The sequence below is a fragment of the Lagenorhynchus albirostris genome, chromosome X, assembly GCF_949774975.1.
Source record: "Lagenorhynchus albirostris chromosome X, mLagAlb1.1, whole genome shotgun sequence".
NCBI lineage: Eukaryota > Metazoa > Chordata > Mammalia > Artiodactyla > Delphinidae > Lagenorhynchus > Lagenorhynchus albirostris.
Window position 1 is genome coordinate 66,775,235 of NC_083116.1, and position 26,906 is coordinate 66,802,140.

At 35.5% G+C, this 26,906-nt stretch overlaps 1 protein-coding gene across 1 annotated transcript in view; it reads left to right on the top strand.

Moving 5' to 3' along the window:
• The window catches only part of ATRX (ATRX chromatin remodeler), a 256,836-nt gene that overhangs the window by 185,492 nt on the left and 44,438 nt on the right, over nucleotides 1–26,906 (top strand). The window contains exons 28-30 of the mRNA XM_060137872.1: nucleotides 7,752–7,905; nucleotides 10,633–10,739; nucleotides 16,613–16,721. Of these exons, the coding sequence (XP_059993855.1) occupies nucleotides 7,752–7,905; nucleotides 10,633–10,739; nucleotides 16,613–16,721 (370 nt within the window). The remainder of the gene's footprint in view (nucleotides 1–7,751; nucleotides 7,906–10,632; nucleotides 10,740–16,612; nucleotides 16,722–26,906) is intronic.

The window sequence follows — 26,906 nt, forward strand, 5'->3', positions numbered from 1 at the left end:
CCAAAATATATAAATAACTCATACAACTCAATATCAAAAAACAACCAGATTAAAAACTGGGCAGAGAACCTGAATAGACATTTTTCCAAAGAAGACATACAGATAGATGGTCAACAGGAACATGGGAAGGCCTTCAACATCACTAATCATCAGCAGAATGCAAATCAAAAGCACAGTGAGATACAACCTCACACCTGTCAGAATGGCTGTTATTAAAAAGCAAGAAACAACAAGTGTTGGTGAAGATGTGGAGAAAAGGGTACTGTTGTGCACTGTTGGTGGGAATGTTAATTGTTGCAGCTATTATGAAAACCATGGAGGTTCCTCAAAAAATTAAAAGTAGAACTACCATATGCCATATGATGCAGCATTTCCACTTCTGGGTATTTATCTGAAGAATACAAACACACTAATTTGAAAATATATGTGTACTCCCATGTTCATTGCAGCACTGTTTACAGTAGCCAAGATATGGAAGCAACGTAAATGTCCATCAGTAGATGAATGGATAAAGAAGGGGTGTGTGTGTGTGTGTGTGTGTGTGTAATGGAATACTACTCAGCCATAAGAAAGAATGAAATCTTGCCTTTATGGCAACGTGGATCAACTTGCAGGGTATTATGGTAAGTGAAATAAGTCAGACCAAGAAAAACAAAGACTGTATGATTTAACTTATATGTGGAATGTAAAAAACAAAACAAACAAACTAAACTAAATAGGAGCAGACTCGTTGATATCTAGAGCAAACTGGTGGTTGGCAGAAGGGGGTGCATCTTGGGGGGATGGATGAAATAGGTAAAGGGAGTTAAGTGGTACAAACTTCCAGCTATAAAATTAATAAGTCACAGACATTTAATGTGCACATAGGGAATGTAGTCAGTAATATTGAAAAATATGGTGATGGATGATAACTGGTCTTATTGTGGTTATCATTGCATACTGTATAAAAACATCTAATCACTGTGTGGTGCACCTGAAGCTAATATATTATATGTTAATTGTAATGCAATTTAAAAACAAAATGTATATAATTTATTGTATGGATATAATCTTTTGTGATAGAATCTTGGTATATGATATAGGACCATAATATTAGCATTAACATACCATATTTATTCATTCAACAAATGTTTATTGTGTTCTTACTATGTGCCTGGGACAGCTCAAGAAGCTTGGGTTATATCAATGTGCAAAATACACTTACAGAGTTTACCATTCTACTAGTACTACTATTTATACATATAATATTTTAATGATGTTCTACCTTTATTTCTAAAACTACAGTGTAGGTTTTTAAAATTTTATTTATTTATTTTTGTTTGTGTTGGGTCTTCATTGCTGCACACAGGCTTTCTCTAGTTGCAGTGGGTGGGGCTCTAGTTGCGGTGTTTTTTCTTGTTGTGGAGCACAGACTCTAGGCATGCGGGCTTCAGTAATTGTGGCACGCGGGCTCAGTAGTTGTGGCTCGTGGGCTCTAGAGTGCAGTCTCAGTAGTTGTAGCGCACGGGCTTTGTTGCTTTGCAACATGTGGGACCTTCCCAGACCAGGGCTTGAACCCATGTCCCCTGAATTGGCAGGTGGATTCTTAACCACTGCACCACCAGGGAAGCCCTACAGTGTAGTTTTTTAAGGAATCTCCATACTGTTCTCCATGGTGGCTGTATGAATTTACATTCCCACCAATAGTGTAGGAGAGTTCCTTTTTCTCCACACCCTCTCCAGCATTTATTATTTGTAGACTTTTTTATGATGGCCATTCTGACTGGTGTGAGGTGATGGAGGTTCCTTAAAAAACTAAAAAATAGAGATACCATATGATCCTGCAATCCCAGTCCTGGGCATATATCCAGAGAAAAACATAATTTGAAAAGATACATGCACCCCAGTGTTCATTGCAGCACTATTTACAATAACCAAGACATGAAAGGAACCTAAATGTCCATCAACAAATGAATGGATAAAGAAGATGTGGGGTGTGTGTGTGTGTGTGTGTGTGTGTGCGTGCATGTGTGTGTGTGTATACATAAACACACACATACATATGTATACAGTGGAATATTACTGAGCCATAAAAAAGAATGAAATAATGCCATTTGCAGCAACATGGATGGACCTAGAGATTATCATACTAAGTGAAGTAAATCAGAAAGAGAAAGACAAATACCATATGATATCATTTATATGTGGAAGATCAAAAAAGAATAATGATGCAAATGAACTTATGTACAAAACAGAAATAGACCCACAGACAGAAAACAAACTTATGGTTACCAAAGGGGAAAGGGGAGGAGGGATAAATTAGTTTGGGATTAACATATACACACTACTATATATAAAATAGATGATCAACAAGGACCTACTGTATGACACTGGGAGCTATACTCAATATTTTATAATAACCTATAAGGGAAAAGAATCAGAAAAAGAATATATATATATATGTAACTGAATCACTTTACTGTACATCTGAGACTAATACAACATAGTAAATTAACTGCACTTCAATTTAAGAAAAGGTAAGAAGAGTTAAGGGGTGAGGTGGTAGCCTGAAAAGGGGGTGGAGTCAGGAAAGAGTTTCAGTTTTAGGAGGTGGTAAGAAGTATCTCTGATTCTTTGGTTCTGCTGGTCTTTTACTTTGGGATACATTTTGAAGACATTGATGATGGTGATTGATTGATTGATTGATAGATGAATTTATAGCCTAATTCTTTCAGTCATTCTATTGATTCAAAAATACGTGGTGCATATCAATATGCTGACACCAGAAATCAAAGGAAAAGCAAAGGGGCCTGGTCTTCAGAGGTGCTTGGTCTGGTGGGGAGTTTTCTTGACTAGACTGGCAAATATGTTGCATTTCCAATAGCACCAGTGAGTTTAGTAAGCATAGAAACATCTGTGCTACCTAAATGGGATGGGGAGAGTATTTTTTAAGTTGCATTTAACAATAATCTGCATTTCCAATGACTCCTCCCAATATTCTTGTGTAGTAGAATTCTGGTATAAAATAAAGTTCGAAAAAATAAAATAAAGTTCGTTATTATAAGAAAAAAAACTACAGTGTATCTTGCTGCAAATACGGTGTTTAAATATATATTTAAATTGCTTGAAGAAATTAGGGGTAAAAGTGTTGCTTTCTATTTGTTTGTATTTCCTTTGTGCCTTGTAAGCAGTTTTTGATATCCAGAGTGGATATTTAGAAGTGGCTTTGATTTATTAATTCACTGTTACTTGTCATGTATGCATACACAGTACAGAGTTATAACAGGAGGAATGATTAATCCATGTCGATGATGAAGTAAGAATATTCAGCATGAAATATCTATTTGTAGGTTTTAATTATTTATTCAGGATATTTATGAACTGGAGTAGCCCATATTTTTCTGGGTCACTTTTTTTTTTTTTTTCCGGTACGCGGGCCTCTCACTGTTGTGGCCTCTCCCGTTGAGGAGCACAGGCTCCGGACGCGCAGGCTCAGCGGCCATGGCTCACGGGCCTAGCCTCTCCGCGGCATGTGGGATCTTCCCGGACCGGGGCACAAACCCGTGTCCCCTGCATCGGCAGGCGGACTCTCAACCACTGCGCCACAGGGAAGCCCTCTGGGTCACTTTTTATTTTTTTTAGAGATTACTCTGTTGTGATTATATCCAACAGGATTACAGTTAGAATGAATGTATTGTATTTGCACAGAAATTGTCACCTGTGCTAAGCTTTTACACTTCTTATTTAGCTGCCACATTTGTACTATCTGCCAGCTTTTTTAATAATTGCTTACACTTTTACCGTGTATAAATTACCTTAATTAAATTGGGTAACCATTGCTGAAGTTGTGTTCAGTCTGTGGAACTGCAAAATTCCCAAAGGCACTGATTATTTGCCAGTTGACTAATTGTAGAAAGGAATTTTAGTTAGCATATGCTTGATAAGCTACGTGTCAGGATTCCTCAAAGCTACCCCCTGGTTTGGTGATTCATAGGACTCAGCATATAGTCATATTCAGGACTATGGTTTATTACAACGGAAGAGTACAAAGCAAAATCAGGAAAGGGAAAAGGCACATATTGGTCAAAGTCCAGAGGAAACCAGGCATAACCTTCCAAGAGTCCTATCGCAGTGGAGTCACACAGGATGTACTAATTTCTGCAGCAGCAAGTTATGGCAGCAGCAAGTTATGTGAAGTGTTGTCTACCAGAGGAGTTCATTAGAGACTAAGTACCCAAGGTTTTTACTGGGGACTGGTGACATAGGCACTTTCTGCCTGGCTCTTACCAAATTCCAGACTCCCAGAACGAAAACAGGTATTTTCTTTCTAGGTGCCTAGATGAGGTGCAGCAATCCCTTCTTCTCAGGGAAAGTTTAAAATCAGTGCAGGGAACAGTTTACCATTCAAGTTCCCAGACAACAGCCAAGGGTCACCCTCTTAAGAAGGCTCTTCTAAGATGAAATTTTTGTTGACTCTTGAAGGATAGTAAAATATGCCTGGAAGTTGGTCAAGAAAAGAGGGGGAGAACGTAATATAAGACATTCAAGGAAAGGCATGGAATCGTGAAAATATGTGGTACATTTAGGCAATAGTTTATTGTGGTTTAAATACAAATGCATAATGAGCTCTGTAAAAGTAATGGAAATCACCAGGACCCAGCCTAAAAAGAAGGAACCGATAAACAGTAAGTTCAAGAAAGTATGCTATGGAAGCTCTAGGGATAGGCTAGTCTTGAGAGTAGCAGCTTTGGTTTTCACCTACTCAGGGGTAAGATTCAAGGCCTTGAGCGCTCTATAAGGTGGAGAGTTCTTAGAACTCAGATTTAAGCTGAATCTGTTTAACATAGGTACATACTCCATAGAAGAATAGGATAGAAAAAAATTTTCCCATCAATCCAGGGAGATGATAAGGAGATGACAAGGAAGCTTATCTGTGTCACCCTGGGCTGTGGGTTTCAAAAATAGTTTTCTTGGATTCATAATCATGGGCTTTCTCTCACATGGTTTATGGTTTGAATTTACATTATTTACATAGTCTAAAAATCTCAAGCTGAAATACTAACCTCAAAAGTAATTCTGGGTTGGTGATCCCCTGGAGCATCTGACAGAAGCAGATGCAGAATCACTGTGGAGTTGTATGATGTCAACCCAGGCTACCGAGGATTCTCTCATATTACAGCTACATTGAAAGTGAAATGACAAGAAAAAGTTATAGAGTACCTAAAGAAGCAATCAACATTAGGAAAAGTTAGCAACAAAATAAGTTATCAGTCAACCTGACAAAGTTAAAACAAACAACATGATCAGATTGTCAAGAACCACAGATATTAGAACTATTTGATAAGAATATAAAGTAGGTATGTTTAATATGATATGAGTCATGAGCATAATTTTATAACAGAAAATTTTAAACTTAGATGAAGTAGACAACATTCTAGAAAAATACAACACTGAGTCTTCATTGCAGTTATTTCACAGTAGCCAAAAATGAGAAATAATCTAAATGTCTATGAATAGGAGAACTAATAAATTATGGTATATTCATGCAGTGGAATACTATATGGCAGTTAGAGTTATTGAATAAGTCTCACTTTGAGTGGAAAATGAAAAACTCCAGTGAAAAAGTAGGTTGTAAAATTGTACAAACAGTATGGTACCATTTACATACAGTTTAAAAACATGATATATAATTACAGTTTACTAATACAAATGTAGTGAAAATGTAAAAACAACATAAATAGTAAATATAAAGTTTAGGGTTTTATTACTTTTCCAAAAGAAGGGGAGAAAGAGAACAGTATTGGTTAGGGTCACATATTAGGCTTCAGTTGCATCAGAAGTAGATTTAACGCGTTTTAAAATTTGATGAAGATGGGATATGGGAACACTGCTGTTCTTTATATTCTATATACTTTTCTGAATGTGTAAAATATTTTATAACAAAATATATAAAAATTTAAAGTACTTTGCATTAAAAGGCAATTGAGAGAAGAAACAGGTTAAACCTGTACATTCCTTATTTTAAACTGAACTGTTTATATCTTTCATAGATTATTTTGTTATTCTCTTCTTACACCTTTTTTTTAACATCTTTATTGGAGTATAATTGCTTTACAATGGTGTGTTAGTTTCTGCTTTATAACAAAGTGAATCAGTTATACATATACATATGTCCCCATATCTCTTCCCTCTTGCATCTCCCTCCCTCCCATCCTCCCTATCCCACCCCTCTAGGTGGTTACAAAACACCGAGCTGATCTGCCTGTGCTACATGGCTGCTTCCCACTAGCTATCTGTTTTAAATTTGGTAGTGTATATATGTCCATGGCACTCTCTCACTTTGTCCCAGCTTACCCTTCCCCCTCCCCATACCCTCAAGTCCATTCTCTAGTAGGTCTGCATCTTTATTCCCATCTTGCCCCTAGGTTCTTCATGACCATTTTTTTTATATTCCATATATATGTGTTAGCATACAGTATTTGTTTTTCTTTCTTACTTCACTCTGTATGACAGTCTCTAGGTCCATCCACCTCACTACAAATAACTCAGTTTTGTTCCTTTTTATGGCTGAGTAATATTCCATTGTATATATGTGCCACATCTTCTTTATCCATTCATCTGTTGATGGACACTTAGGTTGCTTCCATGTCCTGGCTATTTTGAATTATGGTTTTCTCAGGGTATATGCCCAGTAGTGGGATTGCTGGGTCGTATGGTAGTTCTATTTTTAGTTTTTTAAGGAGCATCCAAACTGTTCTCCATAGTGGCTGTATCAATTTACATTCCCACCAACAGTGCAAGAGGGTTCCCTTTTCTCCACACCCTCTCCAGCATTTATTTTTTGTAGATTTTTTGATGGCCATTCCAACCGGTGTGAGATAATACCTCATTGTAGTTTTGATTTGCATTTCTCTAATGATTAATGATGTTGAGCATTCTTCCATGTGTCTGTTGGCAATCTGTTTACACCTTTTATAATCAAAGTTTGTGGGGAAAGTAAGAGCAAAATGATTTAACATGATATGGTGATGCTGGGATCAATCCTTGTTTGAGTTTTCCAGAATTCTAGTAGCACAGTGAAATGTTGCCGGCCCCTAAGATCTTTTCTCCCTTGATCTCTACGTGAGTCAGACTCCCTTCCCTTCTTCTTTTCCTCTCTTCCTCTCTCTTTGGGTCTCTAGGTCTTTCTCTTCTGGTCCCTATCTCTTGGGGTATGCTTTGGGGGTTATACTGTCTCAGGACCTGAGGGGCTTCATCTCTTTGGGTCTCTGTCTTTCTGAGCCCTCCTGTTTCTCATACTTGCACTTTCTCAGGGTCTGTCTCTTGCTTACTGTCTCACTTGGTGCCCCTCCCCCATGTCTTTCTTCCTCTGTGTACATATGTGTATGTTTATATGTGCCTTTGTGTGTCTTTCTGATTCTCTGTCTCTTTACCTCCCTCTTCCAGGGTCCCCTCTACCTTACCTCCCCCATCTTGTGTCTTTCTCTCAGAGTATAGAGCTCTTTCTCTCCTAGGGTTGTCTTTTTTCTCTCTCTCCTTCTGTGTGTGTGTGTGTGTGTGTGTGTGTGTGTGTGTGTGTGTGTGTGTGTGTGTGTGTGTGTGTGTGTTGCACCCATCTCCCACATCCTTACCAATCTCTTTCTTTCTCACTCTCTCCCTGGGTTGGTTGGTCTATATGTCTTTCTCTTAATCTCTGTCTTAATCCCTCTCTGGAGTCTTTCAGCTTCTTCCCTTATTTGCCTACTTATTTATGTTTCATTTATTTTGTTTAGGTAAAGCTACTTCCTCTTCTAATCCAAGCAGCCCAGCTCCAGACTGGTACAAAGATTTTGTTACAGATGCTGATGCTGAGGTTTTAGAGCATTCTGGAAAAATGGTACTTCTCTTTGAAATTCTTCGAATGGCAGAGGAAATTGGGGATAAAGTGTAAGTTCTTTTCCTATTTTTATTATATGAACATTTTGATAACATTTTTATTGTTTAAACAATTTATTTAAAGCAATCTATTTTGTTTTCTTCTTTTCTAAAGACGTAATTTCATGGTTAGTGTAGTGACAGCTATCTTCCTTCTTAGTCACTGTTTCTGAGTACATATTCTGGTTATTTCTTCAGTGCTGTTTTCCCCTTCTGGCTATAGTATCTTGAACTTATTTCCTTGAGCCAAGTCTCTAGTTGATGTTTGTATTTCATCACTTTCAGAATCATTTTTCAATCCATGCGGTGTGGCTTCTACCCTATTACTTTACTGAGTTTTCCCCCCTAAAGTCACTTAATGACCTTCTAATTTCCAAATCTAGTGGACACCTCTCAGACTTTATTTCACCTCTTTGACTACTCTCTTTATTATTTCTCCTTTGTTTTTTGTTCCTGTTTATTTTACTTCTAGCATTTGTGCCCCCTTTCCCTTCCCTGGATTCCAACCCCCAATCTTATCCTTCATTTTATTATTTAAAAAACATACTTTTAAAGTTTTGAACCAGACCTGCTGTTTAGGCTTTTATAAGATCCCAAGTTCTGGTCATAAAATATTTTAAAAATATAATGCTTTTAATATAACCATTTTTTTTGTTAAAAAATTTAAGCACTTTAACATAAGGCTAAAATAAAACAATCTTCTATCTTAAAAAAATGCCAAATTTAGTTTCTTTAACTTTCCTGGAAAGAGGTAGCTCTGTTATATTTTCATACCACCTTTTAATATACCTCTACTCTACACTTAACACATTCTGATGTACTTGTGTCTTTTCGCTGGATAGTGAGTTGTTTGAAGACACAAACTGTTTTATTTCTTTTTAATTAACTCCTTCACCTGGCATCTAATAAGTACTCACTGTAAGTTATTTTTGTTACATATTGCCACTTATACAGAAACAAGTAGTTCAGATAAGGGGTGATGTTGGCTTGGAATGGAGTAGTAGTAGTGGAGATGAAGGGTATGTTTTGGAGTAGAAACAACAGTACTTGGTAGATTTAATGCAGGGCAGTAAGAAGGAGAGAGTAGTCAAAGATGACCCTCAGGCTTTCCCCCTAAGTGACTGGTAGATTATGGTGTTATTTACTAAAATGGAGAAGATTAAGGGAGAAGTAAGTTTATTAGAGGTAGTAAGGAGTCCTGCTCTGGCTTTGTTAAGTTTCCAAGGCCTATTAGATGTCCGTGAGAGATGTCAAGTAGAAAGTGGGTATTTGAGCTCAGAGTTCCTGAAAGACCAAGAGAGATTAATGCTCTAGACATGCTTATGCTTTTTTATCTATTAACTTCTGTAGTTCAAAGTTAATTTTTATTGGATACCATACAAGAATTTTATGAGTATAGGGGAAATTTTAGTAGTCTTTTAATTTCCTAACCAGTTCAAGAATCTCTTCTACCATGTTCATCATGGATGTTCTCCTGATCTCTCCTGGGTAGAATATTTTGCATCTCAGAAGGCTCCCTATAGTTGAATACTTCAAAGTGTTAGAAAATGGATCCTTATCTTTAGTTTATACTCTTCCTATAGCTATTTCCCCCCTGGTCTAAAGTAGAATATATCTACTGCTTTTTAAAAATACTGTTATAATGATCATTTTTAGTTATTAACCCAACTGATAGGTGTTATCAACGTTAAGACTATAAAACTGCATTTCTGGAATTGTGATTACCACTATTCTTTATTTGTCCAGCATTTCATTATGGAAATTTTCAAACATAACAAAAAGTAGAAAGAATTTTTAGAGTGAATACCTATATACCTGTCTCCTAGAATCTATACTATATTCTATATTTTATCATACTTCATTTATTACATATCTATCCATCATCCATCTTATTTTCCTGATGCCTTTCAAAGTAGGTTGCAGACATCACTACTACTATTTCAATTGTCTCTTCAGATAATGGTGGGTTTATCTCTCGTCACTTTTAGCTTTTTCTTCTCAGTTGTTTTATCTGTTCTTTATATGGCATAATTTCAGTCCTGACATGGTCTTGAATATACTTCATTTTTTTAGCACTTATCTCAAAATATGGTCACAAACACTTCAGCTGAATTTTTATTAACACAGAATTATAGTGACGCTGGTTCTGTTTATTCTGGACCCTATCTTTCCATTCCTGCAGTCTGATGGAGCAGTTTTCCAACATCCAAATAACACTATTGGTTCATATTGACTTGTGGTCAACTAAGACTTTTTTTTTTAAGAAGAACTTTTGTCAAATCAGATTCTTCTATTCCCTATTTGTGCAGCTGAAGCTTAGGCGGAAATTCATTTTTTTAGCATATGAATATCCAATTTTGCCAAGACCATTGTTAAAAATACTAATTTTTTCCATTGAATTGCTTTTGCCTATTTGTCACAAACCAATTAACTATAGTGTAGCTTTATATCGGGACTATATTCTGTTCCACTGATTTGTGTTGGTCTCCTCAGTACTACACTATTTTGATTACACTAGCTTTGTGTTGAAATCATGTAGAGTTAGGCCTCCAACGTTTTTCCTTTCAAAATTGTTTTGGCTACTCTGTGTGCTTGGCATACCCATATAAACTTTAGAATCAGCTTTTTAATTTCTACAAATTTCTAATTTTTAATTCTTTTGGATATTTACTGAGGTTTAGATTAGAATCATGTTGTTTGTGAATCTTCTAATCCATGAATACTAACTTGTCTTTTTAGCCTTGTTTTCAGCCAGTCTCTCATATCTCTGGACCTGATTGAAGATTTTCTTGAATTGGCTAGTAGGGAGAAGACAGAAGATAAAGATAAACCTCTTATTTATAAGGGTAAGTTACATTTGTATATCATAATTTTAAAAACATTCATTTAAACATATCGTATACACATTTTAACAATAGAAGAAAACAATATTACCCAGACCCACAACCCTAATATATCTATTTTTTCTGTGCTTTCTTTTTGTCCTTATCCATATAAATGTGGTGTTTGTTGCTGCAGCTGTAGCAAAATTTTTTTCGCTGTTTTTTTTAAACAGCGTTATTGAGTTATGATTCACATATCGTGCAGTTTACCCATTTAAAGTGTACAATTCAATGGTTTTTAGTACATTTTCAGAGTTGTGTAACTATCACCATAGTCAATTTTCAAACATATTAATCAACACCAAAGAAACCCTGTACCCTTTAGCTGTCGCTCTGCTAACCCCCTTTCTACCTCTTTACCCCTAAGCAATCACTAATCTACTTTGTTTGTATGATTGACCTATTCTGGATCTTTCATATAAATAGAGTCATATAATATGTGGTCTTTTGTGACTGGCTTCATTCGCATAGCATGTTTTTAAGGTTCATCCAAGTTGTAGCAAGTGTCAGTGCTGTATTCCTTTTTGTGGCCTAATAATATTCCATTTCATGGATAATACCCACATTTTGATTATTCATTAATTCATAGATATTTGAGTTGTTTTCTCCTTTTGGCTATTGTGAATAGTGCTGCTATGAACATTCATATACAAGTTTTCATTTCTTTAAACATCTGTTTTTAATTCCTTTGAATATTTAGTTAGGAATGGAATTATTGGACCATATGGCAATTCTAAGTTTAATGTATTGAGGATCCACCAAACTCTTTTCTACACTGGCTGCACTATTTTACATTCTCAAGAAGTAGTGTTCAAGGTTTCTGATTTCCCCACATCTTTACCAACACTTGTTTTTGTTGTTGTTGTTGTTGAATTATAGCCATCCTTGTGGGTGTGAAATGGTATCTCATTTTGATTTTGATTTGTATTTCTCTAATGACTAATAATGTTGACCATTTTTTCATGGCCATTTGTATATCTTTGGAAAAATGTTTATTCAGGTCCTTTGCCCATTTGTCTTTTTGTTATTGAGTTGAAAAACTTAAAAAAATTATTTTTAATTAAAAAAACTTCTGCATACCAGGCCCTTATCAGATACATGCCTTATAAATATTTTCTCATTCTTTTCATTGTCTTTTCATTCTCTTGGTAGTATTCTTTGATGCGGAAAAGGTTTTCAGTTTGATGAAGTCCAATTTTATTTTTTTTTCTTTTGTTACTTATGCCTTTAGTGTTATATCTAAGAAACCATTGCCAAATCCAAGTCTATGACTATTTACCCCTATGTTTCCTTCAAAGAATTATATAGTTTTAGCTCTTACAGTTAGTTCTTTCATGCATTTTGAGTTAATTTTTACATTTAGTGTGAGGTAAAGGTCCAACTTCAGTCTACCAGTTGAGAAGACTGTTCTTTCCCCATTCACTGTTCATGGTACCCTTGCTAAAAATTAGTTGACCAAAGAGACAGGTTTATTTCTTGACTCTGAGTTTTATTCCATTGATCTGTATGTCGTTCCTCATGCTAGTAGCAGTCTTGATTACCGTTACTTTGAACATAAGTTTTGAAAGTGTGCGTCCTCCTACTTTGTTCCTCTTCAAGATTTTTTTGGCTATTCTGGGTCCCTTGCAATTCCATATGAATTCTAGAATTAGCTTGTAAATTTTACCAAGAAGTCAGCTTGGATTCTGATAGTGATTGCACTGAATCTGTAGTTCATTTTAGGAAGTATTGCCTTCTTAACAATGTTAAGTCTTCTGATCTATGAACATGGGATGTTTTACCATTTATTTAGGTCTTTAATTTCTTTCACTGTTGTTTTATAGTTTTCAGTGTATGCATTTTGCATTTCTTATGTTAAATTTATTTTATTCTTTTTGATAGTATTGTAAATGGAATTGTGCTCTTTTAGTTTTAGATTCTTCATTGCAAATGTATAAATTAAGTTTTTCATAATAACTCATTTATTAGTTCAAATAGTGTTTTGTAGATTTTTAAAGGATTTTCCTTATACAAGATCATGTCATCTGCAGATAGAGATAATTTACTTTTTCCTTTACAATATGGATTACTTTTATTTCTTTTTCTTGACCATTTCCCTCCTTAGAACCTCTAGTATGGTGTTGAATTAAAGTGACAAAACCAGACATCCTTTTCTTTTTCCTAATCTTAGAGGGAAAGCATCTGATCTTTCACCATTCTGTATGGTGTTATTTGTATTTTTTTCATAAATATCATTTATCATGTTGTGGAAGTTCCTTGTATCAGTATTTCCAGTTTTTTGAGTGTGTTTTTCTTATCATGAATGTGTATTGAACATTGTCAAATGATTTCTTTGTGTCTACTGAGATGATCATGTGGGGGTTTTATTTTTATTAATTCGTTAGTTTTAGATTTTTTTTCAGGAATAATTTATTCTTATATACTTTAAGATGTATCCTAAGACTTTTAAACTTTTTTTTTTTTTTGTGGTACGCGGGCCTCTCACCGCTGTGGCCCCTCCCGTTGCGGAGCACAGGCTCCGGACGTGCAGGCTCAGCGGCCATGGCTCACGGGCCCAGCCGCTCCGCGGCACGTGGGATCCTCCCAGACTGGGGCACAAACCCGCGTCCCCTGCGTCGGCAGGCGGACTCTCAACCACTGCGCCACCAGGGAAGCCCTAAACTTTTAATATAATTTAAAAGGAAAACAATTGAAACACATCCTGTTTGTAGGAATATCATTAATAAAACTAGATCATTTATTCCAGAAATCCTTAATATTTGAATCTTGTAGGATATTACAGTCCTTAGGACATAAACAAAATTTGACTTGATGAGACATACTTACTTTTGCTGTTTTGTTTGTTTGTTTTAGTCCAAATTCTCAAAGGAGTAGATTTTTTTTATTGAAGTATAGTTGATTTATAATATTATATTAGTTTCAGGTGTATAGCATAGTGATTCAGTATTTTTGCAGATTATACTTCATTAAAAGTTTTATAAAATAATGGCTATAATTCCCTGTGCTATACAATACCCCTGTCGCTTATTTATTTTATACATAGTAGTTGGTATCTTTTAATCCCTTATGCCTCCTTTACGCCTCCTCTCTTGCTTCTCCCCACTGGTAACCACCAGTTTGTTTTCTATATCTCTGAGTCTCTTTCTGTTTTGCAATATACCTTTGTATGTGTTATTTTTTATATTCTACGTATAAGTGATATTATACAGTATCTGTCTTTCTCTCTCTGAATTATTTCACTAAGCATAATATTCCCTAGGTCCATCCATGTTGCTGAAAATGGCAGAATTTCATTCTTTTTCTTATGGCTGAGTAATATTCCTCTGTGTGTGTGTGTGTGTGTGTGTGTGTGTGCGCGCGCGCACGCGTGCACCACATCTTCTTTATCCATTTGTCCATTGATGGACACTTGGGCTGCTTCCATATCTTGACTACTGCTGTGTACATGTATGTGTGTACATGTATGTGTTTGAATTAGTGTTTTCAGGTTTTCTGATATATACCCAGGAGTGGAATCGCTGGATGATATGGTGGTTCTATTTTTAGTTTTTTGAGGAACCTCCATACTGTTTTCCATAGTGGTTGCACCAGTTTACATTCCCACCAACAGTATACAAAGGGTTTCCTTTTCTTCACATCCTCGCCAACATTTGTTATTTGTAGATTTTTTGATGATAGCCATTCTGGCAGGTGAGAGGTGATATCTCATTGTGAATTTGATATGCATTTCTCTAATAATTAGCTATGTTGAACATCTTTTCATGTCAGCCATCTCTTTGTCCTCTTTGGAAAAATGTCTGTTCAGGTCTTCCACCCATTTTTTGATACTGTTGTTTGTTTGTTGATATTTAGTTGTATGAACTGTGTGTATATTTTGGATATTAACCCCTTGTTGGTCATATTGTTTGCTAATATTTTCTCCCATTATGTGGGTTTTCTTTTCGTTTTGTCAGTGGTTTCCTTTGCTGTGCAAAAGCTTTTAAGTTTAACTAAGTACAATTTGTTTATTTTTGCTTTTATTTATTTTGCCTTAGGAAATAGATCCAAGAAAATATTTTTACACTTTATGTCAAAGAGTGTTCTGCCTGTGTTCTCTTCTAGGAGTTGTATGGTTTCAGGTCTTACATTTAGGTCTTTAATCCATTTAAAGTTGATTTTTTTATACAGTGTGAGGAAATGTTCTAATCTCATTGTACGTGTAGCTGTCCAATTTTCCCAGCCCCACTTACCAAAGAGACTGACTTTTCTCCATATATATTCTTGCTTCCCTTGTTGTAGATTAATTTACCATAGGTATGTGGATTTATTTCTGGGCTCTCTATTCTGTTCCATTGATCTATGCATCTGTTTTTCTGCCAGTACCACACTGTTTTGATTACTGTGTAGCTTTGTAGTATAGTCTGAAGTCTGAAAGGGTGATACCTCCAGTTTTGTTCTTTTTTTTCTCAGGATTGCTTTGGCAATTTGGGGTCCTGTGGTTCCATATGAATTTTAGGGATTATCTATTCTAGTTCTGTGAAAAATGTCCTGAGTATTTTGATGGGGATTGCATTAAGTCTGTAGATTGCTTTGGGTAGTATGGCCATTGGATCAGAAGAATTAACATTACTAAAATGACCATACTACCAAGAAGCATCTTTTAAACTAACGTACTGAATTTAACTAAAAAGTTTGCTGAAAGACATAAATCTCAGTGTTGTCAACTTGTTTTATATTAAGACTCTAGGGTGTAATGATATGAATTTTGCTTGGAGTGGAAGTAGTAGTATTATGTTTGCAGTTAAAGAATTAGAATGAAAAAAATGAGAATGGAAATTATGTATGATAAAATATAAAAGTGTCATAAGTACTTTATCCATTGGTGTTTTAGTATGAATGTCAGGCTTGGGTAAAATTTTACCGCACTGTGCAAATGTTGACATGTCTGATCAGTGTTTAACTTATAAAATCACAGTTCTTTACTTGTTCATACATGTTCACAAATATGTAATTGTCATGAAATAGGAACATATGCTGATATTTGTGGCTAAATCATAGAATATTTTTTGGCACATAAATAGGCATTCTGTAAATATTTGTTCAGTGAATGAATAAACGTGTTCTATGTCTCTGGTTTTTATCTGTTTAGTATCAACTTGTTGATAACAAGGTGGGAAACCCGGTCGTTTATAGATTTAATTAAAAAGAAGCTTCATGAACATAATACAGCTTAATCATACTTTTGAAAGTTTTATAGGATTCTAATCAAGGAAATATTTTCAGGCATTTACATGTAGATGAAATACTTTTGAAAAGTACCTTTGCTATTCAATATCTGTTGGAAGGAAATCTGTAGTGAATTTATTTGTAATATGATGAATTATCCCTTGATTTAAAAAATTTGTCTTGCTATGCAAATTGACTATATATGACCAACTTTTTTTTTAATTTTTAAAAAATTTTTGGCTGTGTTGGGTCTTTGTTGCTGTGCGCAGGCTTTCTCTAGTTGCAGTGAGTGGGGGCTACTCTTTATTGCAGTGCACGGGCTTCTCATTGTGGTGGCTTCTCTTGCTGCAGAGCATGGGCTCTAGGCACCCAGGCTTCAGGAGTTGTGGCTCATGGGCTCTGGAGCGCAGGCTCAGTAGTTGTGGTGCACGGGCTTAGTTTCTCTGCAGCATGTGGGATCTTCCTGGACCAGGGCTCAAACCCGTGTCCCCTGCATTGGCAGGTGGATTCTTAACCACTGTGCCACCAGGGAAGGCCTATGACCAGCTTTTAAATGGCAAGCAAGGAAGAAAATCTTTTAGTACTAGGATAACAATATATGTCTCTTTTTTCTTTTCTTGTTGAATTTTCAGGTGAAGGGAAGTGGCTCCGAAACATAGACTATTACCGTTTAGATGGTTCTACAACTGCTCAATCAAGGAAAAAATGGGCTGAAGAATTTAATGATGAAACTAATGTGAGGTAGGAAGCATTTCTGAATGTATAGTTTTTAAAAAATCATTTTAAATCTACATATAGTAAAATTTACTCTTTTTAGTGTCTACTACTATAATTTTTGACAAATGCAAGATGTAGTCAAGATATAAAATGGTTTCATCACCCCTTAGGAAATTCACTTATGGAATCATACAATTTGTAGCCTTTTCAGTCTCACTTTTTTCACATGGCAAAATGCATTTGAGATTCATCCACATTGCTGCATATGTCAATAGCTTGCTCCTTTTTATTGTTGAGTAGTATTCCATTGTATGGATGTGTCCATTGTATGGATGTATGGTTTGTTTTCATTATATGGACATATTCGTTGTGTGAATGAGTAGCTTGTTTAACCATTTCCATTTGAGAGACATTGGAATTGTTTCCAGGTTTTGAAATTAAAATTGAAGGTGCTTTAAACCATTCATGTATAAGTTTTGTGTGACCATAGATATTTATCCAAGTGAAATGAAAATCCAGGAGTGCAATTGCCAGGTTATATGGTAAATTTATGTTTAGCTTTGCAGGAAATTGCCAAACTGTTTTCCAAAGTGGTTGTACAATTTTGCATTCCCACCAGCAATGTTATGAGGGTTTCAGTTGTTGTGCATCCTTGGTATTATCATATTTAAAAATAAAAAAATTTACCCATTCTAATAGGTATGTAATGGAATCTCATGTGATTTTAATTTGCATTTCCCTAATGTTAGTTGATGTCAAGAATCATTTTATGTGCTTATTGGCCATTTTTATATCATCTTTGGTGATACATCTGTTAGAGTGTCTTAAGGTTAACGAGGTATTCTTGATCTCTTTACTTACTGTAATAATTTGAATAATATACTTTAAACAACTGCAGGTAGAGGTTGTGTTATATAGGTGATGTTGCTTTTAACTATCAGCAATTACATACTTGAACTGCATTTGGAAGAGAAAAATTTATGTGTATACATACATATAAACATTTGCACACACACATACACGTTGAAAGCATTGCCTTTAAGAAAGTGATGAAGAGATGGGGTTAGTTTAATGCAAAGATGGCTAAGATATGACTTACTAAATGTTCTAAAGTATGAAAGGTATTATATTTTGTGTGTAAAACGTGTTTTAATTCTAACAGAGTCCTGAACTACACCTGGGGTTAAAACTAGGGAAATTCCAGTTAGACCATAGGAGGAGTATATTCTTATTAGGTATTTAAAATCTGTAGAGTCTGGGAGAGCTTACAAAGGGATTGTTCGAGTACAGTAAAGTTACTTTAAAAATGATTACATAACTTTTTAAAGAATAAGTACATTTTTATATTTTGTTTGCCATGTTTTAAACAATTATCATTTGTGCATGAGTGTAAAGAAGTAATTTTATTGAGTTATCCTAGTCTAATTTGTCAAATTTAATCTAAACGTTTGGCTTGCTCAGTTTCCCAAATTTGTAAATATCGTAATAGCATATGATTTGTCCCATAATAGTCATATTTGATAACTAGTAGGGAACAGCATTGAAATGTGGATGTTGAGCTGTCAGCTTGGCTTTTTCACTAACAAATTAAGCCTCCTAAACATATGCCAGAAAGTGTCTCTGATTCAGATTCATCATGTGTGTATATATATATATATATATATATATATATATATATATATATATGTATATATACACACACACACATATCACACACACACACACACACACACACACACACTCCATGGATTTGAGGGGTTACTCTTGAGTAGCTAAATCTGTAAACTTGTCTGGATTAAATTCACAAATGTGAGAGATTATGTCTGTTTTTCTACCTATCTTCTGTTTTCTCATGACTCAGTAATGTTCAGAAATAGAATATAAATATAATTCTGTTCATTGTTAACCAGTTAGAAAGACACATTAAAATAAGTTTTAAGATAGTGACTTAATGTTGTCTTATGTGGCGAGGAAGCAGTTTTAACAGTCTCAGGGCCTTTTTTTTTTAGTTTATTTTATTTAGAGTCAAAGGAACTTAGAAAGACCGTATAGAGAGGTACTGTGACCCTTTCACCTAATTTCTCCTAATGGTTACATCTTACCTATGATATCAAAACCAAGAAATTGGCACTGTTTCAATGTGTGTGTATATCTATGTTTTTTTTAAATCACATATGTAGAGATTCCTGTAAGCATGACTGCAGTCAAGGTACAGAAATATTCTATCACCACAGAGATTCCTCTCTTTCTGACCTTTTATAGTCATACCCATCCTGACCACCAATGTTGCCACAATCCCTAACTCCTGGCAATAACTCATTTGTTCTCCATCTTTATAATTGTCATATCAAGACTGTTATATAAATTATATCATAGTATATGTGACCATTTGAGATTGGCCTTTTTCACTCAGCATAATGCCCTTTAGTTTCGTTCAAGTTGTTGTGTATATCAGTAGTTCATTCCTTTTTACTACATAGTCGTATTCAATGGATTGGATGTACCAGCTTGTATAATACAAACTGAATGTCTACTGCAGGGCATTTTGTTCATTTCCAGGTTTGGCTATTACAAATAAAGCTGCTATGAACATTGTGTACAGGTTTTGTGTGGACCTAAGTTTTCATTTCTCTAGGATAAATGCCCAGGAGTGCAATTTCTAGTTTACATGGTAAGTGATTATTTCATTTTTTAAGAAACTACCAAACTGTTTTACAGAGTGGCTGCACCGTTTTACCTTCCCTTCAGTAAAGTGTGAGAGATCAAGTTTCTCTGCATCCTCACCAACGTTTGATTTTATCACTGTTTTTTATCTTGGCTGTTTTCATAGGTGTGTAGTGGTATCTCGTGGTCTTAATTTGCATTTCCCTGATGGCTGGTTATTTTGAACATTTTTTTCATGTGTTTATTTATCATCTGTATATGCTCTTTGGTGAAATGTTTCTTCACATCTTTTGCCCATTTTCTAACTGGATTGTTTGCTTTTTTATTGTTGAATGTTGAAAATCCTTTATATAATTTAGGTATGAGTAATTTTTCATATGTGGTTTGCAAATATTTTCTCCCAGTCTATGGGTTGTCTTTTCATTTCCTTCACAAGGTCTTTCACAGAGCAAAACTTTTTAATTTTGGTGAAATCTAGTTTGTCAGTTTTTGTTTTAGTCATGCTTTTGTTGTCAAGTCTAAGAATTGTTCCCTAAGCCCTAGGTCCTGAAGATTTTCTCCTATGTTATTTTCTAAAAGGTTTATGGCTTTACGTTTTATATTTAAGTATAAGGTGCATTTTAAATTAATTTTTGTATAAGATGTGAGATTTCGGTTGAGTTCACTTTTCTTTTTCTTTCTTTTTTTTTTGCCTGTGGCTGTCCAATTGCTCCAGCACCATTTGTTGAAAAAGCCATCCTTTCTCTACCAAATTGCTTTTGCATTTTTGTGAAAAATCATTTGGCTATACTTCTGTGGGACTATTTTTTGGTTCTAGTCCATTGGTCCATATATCTGTCCTTCTGCCATTACCACATAGTCTTGATTATTGTAGCTATGTAATAGGCCTTAGTATCAAGCCAATATCTCCCACTTTATTCTACTTTTTCCAAGTTGTTTTAGCTAGTCTAATATCTTTGCCTTTATATATAAATTTTAGAATCCTCTTGTCTAATCTATAAAAATCTTGCAAGAATTATTAGAAATTGCATTACACCTGTCATCAATTTGGGGAGAATTGATATCTTTACTATATTGAGTCTCCCATGAACATAGTATCTCTGTTTATGTAGATCTTTGATGTTTTTAATCACTGTTTTGTAATTTTCAGCATGTAAGTCGTGTATATGTTTTGTTAGATTTACACTTAAATATTTCATTTTTTGGGAATTGTAAGTGATATTGTATTTTTAATTTTACTTTTCACATGTTCGTTGGTAGTATGTAGAAATGCAGTTGATTTTTGTGTTGATGTTTTACCTGTGATCTTGCTGAACTCATTTATTTGTTCTAGGAGTTTGTTTTATAGATTCCTTGAGATTTTCTAATAGATCATTATGTCATCTGCAAGTAAGGATAGTTTTATTTCTTCCTTTCCGATCTGAATGTAGTTTGTTTCCTTTTCTTGCCTTGTTGCACTGGCTAGAACTTCAGTAACATGTTGAATAGCAGTGATGAGAGTGGACATCCTTGCCTTCTTGATCTTAAGAGAAGAGCATTCAGTGTTGATAACTGTGATATAGCTGTAGATTTTTTGTAGATACTCTTTATTAAGTTGAAGTTCCCTGCTATTCATCTCTATTCCTAGTTTGCTAAGAGTTTTTACTATGAATGGATGTATAATTTTGTCACATGCTTTTTCTTTCTCATTTAATTTGATAAATATTTTTTTTCCTTTAGCCTGTTAACATGGTATATTACATAGCTTGATTTTCAAGCTGAACAGCCTTGCATCCCTGGAATAAAACCCATTTGGTCATGATGTATAATTCTTTTTACATAGTGCTGGCTTCTATTTGCTAATATTTTGTTGGGGAATATTTATGAGATATTGGTCTGTATCCAGTTGTTTTTATACTGTCTTTGTCTAATTTTGGTATCAGGATGGTATTGGCCTCATAAAATGTGTTGAGAAGTGTTCCCCCTTCTGTTTTCTGAAAGAGATGTGTAGAGTTTGTGTTAATTAATCTTAAATTTTTGGTAGAATTTGCCAGTGAAACTTTCAGGCCTTGGAAATTTCTTTTTTTGTGAGTTTTTAAATCATTAATTCAATTTCCTTAATTGTTATAGGACTATTCAAATTATTTCATATTGAATGAGTTGTGATAGTTTGTGCTTTTTGAGGAATTGGTTCATTTCAAATTTATGTATAGAACTGCTCATAGCACTCCCTTATTAGCCTTTTTTTTTTTTTTTTTGCGGTATGCGGGCCTCTCACTGTTGTGGCCTCTCCCGTTGCGGAGCACAGGCTCCGGACGCGCAGGCTCAGTGTCCATGGCTCACGAGCCCAGCCGCTCCGCGGCATGTGGGATCTTCCCAGACCGGGGCATGAACCCGTGTCCCCTGCATCGGCAGGCGGACTCTCAACCACTGCGCCACCAGGGAAGCCCCCCTTATTATCCTTTTGATGGCTTTAGGATCTATAGTGATAGCTTCTGTTTCATTCATGGTATTGGTAATTGTGTATTCTCTTGTTTTTGTCAGTCTTGCTAGAGGTTTGTCAATTTTATTCATCTTTTCAAAGAACTAGCTTTTTATTTAATTGATTTTCTCTATTTTTTCTTTCTGTTTTCAGTTTCATCTTGTTTTGACTTAGTTTGCTCGTTTTCTACTTCCTTGAGGTGGAACCTCAAATTACTCATTTAAGACTTTTCCTCTTTTCTAATATAAGCATTTAGTGTTGTAAATTTCCCTTTCAGCACTGCTTTAGCTGGCATACAAATTTTGATGTGTTTTATTTTCATTTCCGTTCAGTTCAGTGTATTTTTTCTTTTGAGACTTCTATTTTGAGTCATAGCTAGAAGTATACTGTTTAATTTCCAAGCATTTGGAGATTTCTATTATTTTTCTGTTACTGATTTCTAGTTTGATTCAGTTCTGTTCAGAGAATATACTCTATGATTTCAGTTTTTAACTTTGTTATTTTTTGTTTAATGGATCAAGATATAGAACATCTTGGTATATCATACATGGGCCCTTGAAAACAATGTATTTTTTGCAGTTGTTGACCAGAGTTTCCTATAAATGTTGATCAGATCCTGTTATTTAATGGGGTTGTTGTATTCTTCTTTATGTCCAGTTGGTTATTGATTTTTGAGAGAGGAGGTTTGAAACCTCCAACTATAATTGTGGATTTGTCTGTTTCTCAAGGTTTTTACTTCTCATATTTTCAGCTCTGTTGTTTACTGTATACACATTTATGTCCCTCACTATTACTTATAATTTTCTTTGGTCTGAAGCATACTTTATTTCATGCTAATATAGCCACTCCTTTATTTTGATTGATGTTTACTTGTTATATCTTTTTTCATCCTTTTACTTTCAACCTATTTTGTTATATTTGAAGTGAGTTTCTTGTAGACAGCGTATGGTTGCATTATTTTTTTTTTTTACCCATTCAGTTAATCTCTTTCTTTTAAATGGTGCATATAGACCATTTACAATTTTTTTTACTGAGGTATAATTGGCATATAACATTATATTAGTTTCAGGTGTACAACCATGTACATTTAATACAGAGCCTGAGGCTGCCATTTTAGTTTTTGTTCAGTTTGTTCTATTTCATTCTGTTTTCTTTTGCTTCTGATTTCTTTTCCTACCCTTCCTGTGGGTTACTTTTACAATTTCTGGAATTCCATTTTGATTCCTCTATAATGTTTTTTAGTGTATCTTTGTATAACTTTTATAGTGGTTGTTCTAAGTATTATACGTACATAACTGATCATAGTCTACTGGTGTCATCATTTTACCATTTTGATTGAAGTGTAGAAACCTTTGCTCCTTTTTTTCCCCTTTATAATTATCTTAAATGTTTTCTTTACATAAATAGATTAGGAACCATAATAATTTTTTCTTCACCCATCAAATATAATTTAGAAAACTTAAGAGAAGGAAAATCTATTTTATTCACTCATAATTTTTGTTCTTTTCATTTTTGTTTCCTCCTTCCTAATGTTTCATATTTCTTTTATAATTTCCTTTTAAAAAAAAAAGAAGAGAACTTCCTTTAGCCATTCTTTTAGGGCAGATCTACTGGCAACAAATTTTCTGAGTACCCTTATTTGATAATTTGTTGATTTTCCCATCATTTTTGAAGAATATCTTAACTGGATATAGAATTCTGCGTTGGCAGTTCTCTTCTTTTAGCACTTGAAAAATGTGCCACTTCCTCCTAGCCTCCATGATTTCTTAAAACTGGCTATTTTTACAAATTTGGCTTTTTTAGATTCTACATGTAAGTGATACCATAAAATCCTTGTCTTTGTCTCACTTATCTCACTTAGCATAATGTACTCATGGTTTATCTGTTGTCACATATGGCAAGATATCCTTCTTGGCTGAATAATATTCCATTGTATATATATCCCACATCTTTTTCATTCATTCATCCACTGATGGGCACTTAGGTTGTTTTGGTATCTTGGCTGTTGTGAATAATGCTGCAGTAAACACGACTGTGCAGATATTTCTTTGACATCCTGTATTAATTTCTTTTGCGTATATACCCAGAAGTGGAATGGCTGGATAATGTGGTAGTTCTATTTTTAATTTTTTGAGGAACCTCCATGTTGTTTTCCATAGTGGCTGAACCAATTAATGATACAGAGAATATTTTATTATAATCATCAAACTTGCTAAGAGGCTAGAACTTAATTTATCCAACCACTAAAAAGAAATAATTATGTAACCTCGGAATTTAGTTGTCACTACAATGGCAATCATATTACAATATATAAATGTATGAAATTAACATGTTGTATACCTTAATTTTACACAAAGTTATTATGTCAGATATATTTTAATTTTTAAAAAACCTGCTGTTTTTCAAATTGGCTTTTTCTCCTGTCATTAAGATCCTGTTTCTCTCTCACTTCTTTCAAGAGTTTTTCTTTATCTTAGATTTTAGAAGTTTGACTGTGTGTGTCCTGGCATGGATTTCTTTGGTTTTACGTTGTGTTTCATTCAGCTTCTTAAATTTCTACATTTGTGTTTCTTGCTAAATTTTGGTAATTTTCAGCTGTTATTTCTTTGAATACCTTTATAGCCTGTTCTTTTTTTCTCTTCTCCTTTTAGGACTCTGATGACAAGACTGTTACATCTTTATTATAGTCCTACAGGTCCCAGAGTCTCTGTTATTTCTTTCTTTTTTTTTTTTTTTTGATTTTTGTTATTCAGATTGGGTCATTTCTGTTCTTCTGTTTTCAAAGTTCATTGAATCTTCTCTACATTCTACTGTTGAGCCTATCTATTGAGTTTTTTGTTACTGTACTTTTCAGTTCTCAAATTTCCATTTTGTTCTTCTGTATGGGTTGTGTTATAACTCCTGATTCTCCACTAGACCTCCTTTGATACCAACCCAGTAGTGGGGGAGAGGATTTTTCTTATAACCACTGGGTGGGGGTGGATATCCTGGATCCCTATGTGGTCTTATCTGACACTGCTGGGCTGGTGGGAGGACTTGGTTAACTCAAACGTATCTGACAGCACTGTCTGGCAGTATGCCTTGTTACAACTACATGAGGGTAGAAGTTTGGGCTTCCCACTCAGCCTTTAGTGACAGGGGTGGAGGTACACTGCATTTTTTCTGTACCATTTGACTGGAGTCAAATGGTTGTTGTTTTAAAGCTCTCTGTCTTACTAGTCTGCCTTTCGTTTGGTCCTTTTGCTAGAGAGAGAAGACTTTTCTTGGAGATTTATTTTGACAGCACCCACTGATATTTCCAGATTGCTGGGCTCTTCAACACTCAGTCTGGAATATATGAGGCAAAAAGAAAGCCTGTGGAACTCACTGCCATGTTCTGTCTTAGGTCCCAAGCCAGTATGCTTCCTTCTCCTCACTTTTTAGAAAAATCTTATGTTCACTTTACATATAATATCCAGGCATTTTAGCTGTACTTATGGCGAGGAATAGGGAACAGCATGTCTGTTCCATCTTTCCAGAATTGGAAGTCCAAAGATTACACTTTTAAAGAATTATATCTGTCTTAGAGTAAACATATGCATGTGCTTGTGTTGTGTATGTATGTCTAGAAGTGGGATTGCTATGTAATAGGTATGTGCATATTCAGCTTTAGCTTATACTGCCAAAACATTTTTCCAAAAAGGTAGTACCAATTTGCACTCCAGCTAGTAGAGTACCTGTTTCATTTGTTATCTGTCCTCACTATCAATTGATGATGTCTGTTTTTCTTTTTTTTTTTTTTTTTTTGCGGTACGTGGGCCTCTCACTGTTGTAGCCTCTCCCATTGCGGAGCACAGGCTCTGGACACGCAGGCTCAGCGGCCATGGCTCACGGGCCCAGCCGCTCCGCGGCATGTGGGATCCTCCCTGACCAGGGCACGAACCCGTGTCTCCCACATCGGCAGGTGGACTCCCAACCACTGTGCCACCAGGGAAGCCCCTGGTGTCTGTTTCTTTAAGCCATTGTCATAGATATGTAGCAATAAGGCTTCATAGTCTTAATCTGTATTTTCCTGATAACTAATTCACAGTAGTTCATAGATGTCAGTGTTGAAGCTAAAACATAAAGGTTTTAGAAGACAAACAGTATGGATTATTCTCCTGATTTGTAGTAGGAAATTTTTCATAAACAGGGCACACAGACTGCTAACAATAAAAGGAAAGATTGATAAGGTGAGCTTCATTAAAATTAAGAACGTCTGTTCAGATTTTCACACTAGGAACTCTGGTCTGCAGCACCCAGGGCAAGGCTTCTTCACGCCACAGTCTACGAGCAAGTGAAACTAGACGAAGCACCAAGGAAAAGAGAAAAAAGCTGTGTGGCTGACAGGGTCTTCGTGCCCCGGCTGGGTGTCAGGCCTGTGCCTCTGAGGTGGGAGAGCCAAGTTCAGGACATTGGACCACAAGAGCCCTCCCAGCCCCACATAATATGAATCGGTGAGAGCTCTCCCAGAGATCTCCATCTCAACGCTAAGACCCAGCTCCACTCAGTGACCAGCAAGCTCCAGTGCTGGACACCGCATTCCAAATAACTAGAAAGACAGGAACACAGCCCCACCCATTAGCAGAGAGACTGCCTAAAATCATAATAAGGTCACAGACACCCCAAAACACACCACCAGACACAGTCCTGCCCACCAGAAAGACAAGATCCAGCCTCATCCACTGGAACACAGGCACCAGTCCCCTCCACCAGGCAGCCTACACAAGCCACTGAACCAACCGTAGCCACTGGGGGCAAACACCAAAAACAACAGGAACTATGCACCTGCAGCCTTCAAAAAGGAGACCCCAAACACAGTTAGTTAAGCAAAATGAGATGACAGAGAAATATGCAGCAGGTGAAGGAGCAAGGTAAAAACCCACCAGACCAAACAAATGAAGAGGAAATAGGCAGTCTACCTGAAAAAGAATTCAGAGTAATGATAGGAAGGATGATCCAAAATCTGGGAAACAGAACGGAGAAAATACAAGAAACGTTGAACAAGAACGTAGAAGAACTAAAGAGCAAACAAACAATGATGAACAACACAATAAATGAAATTA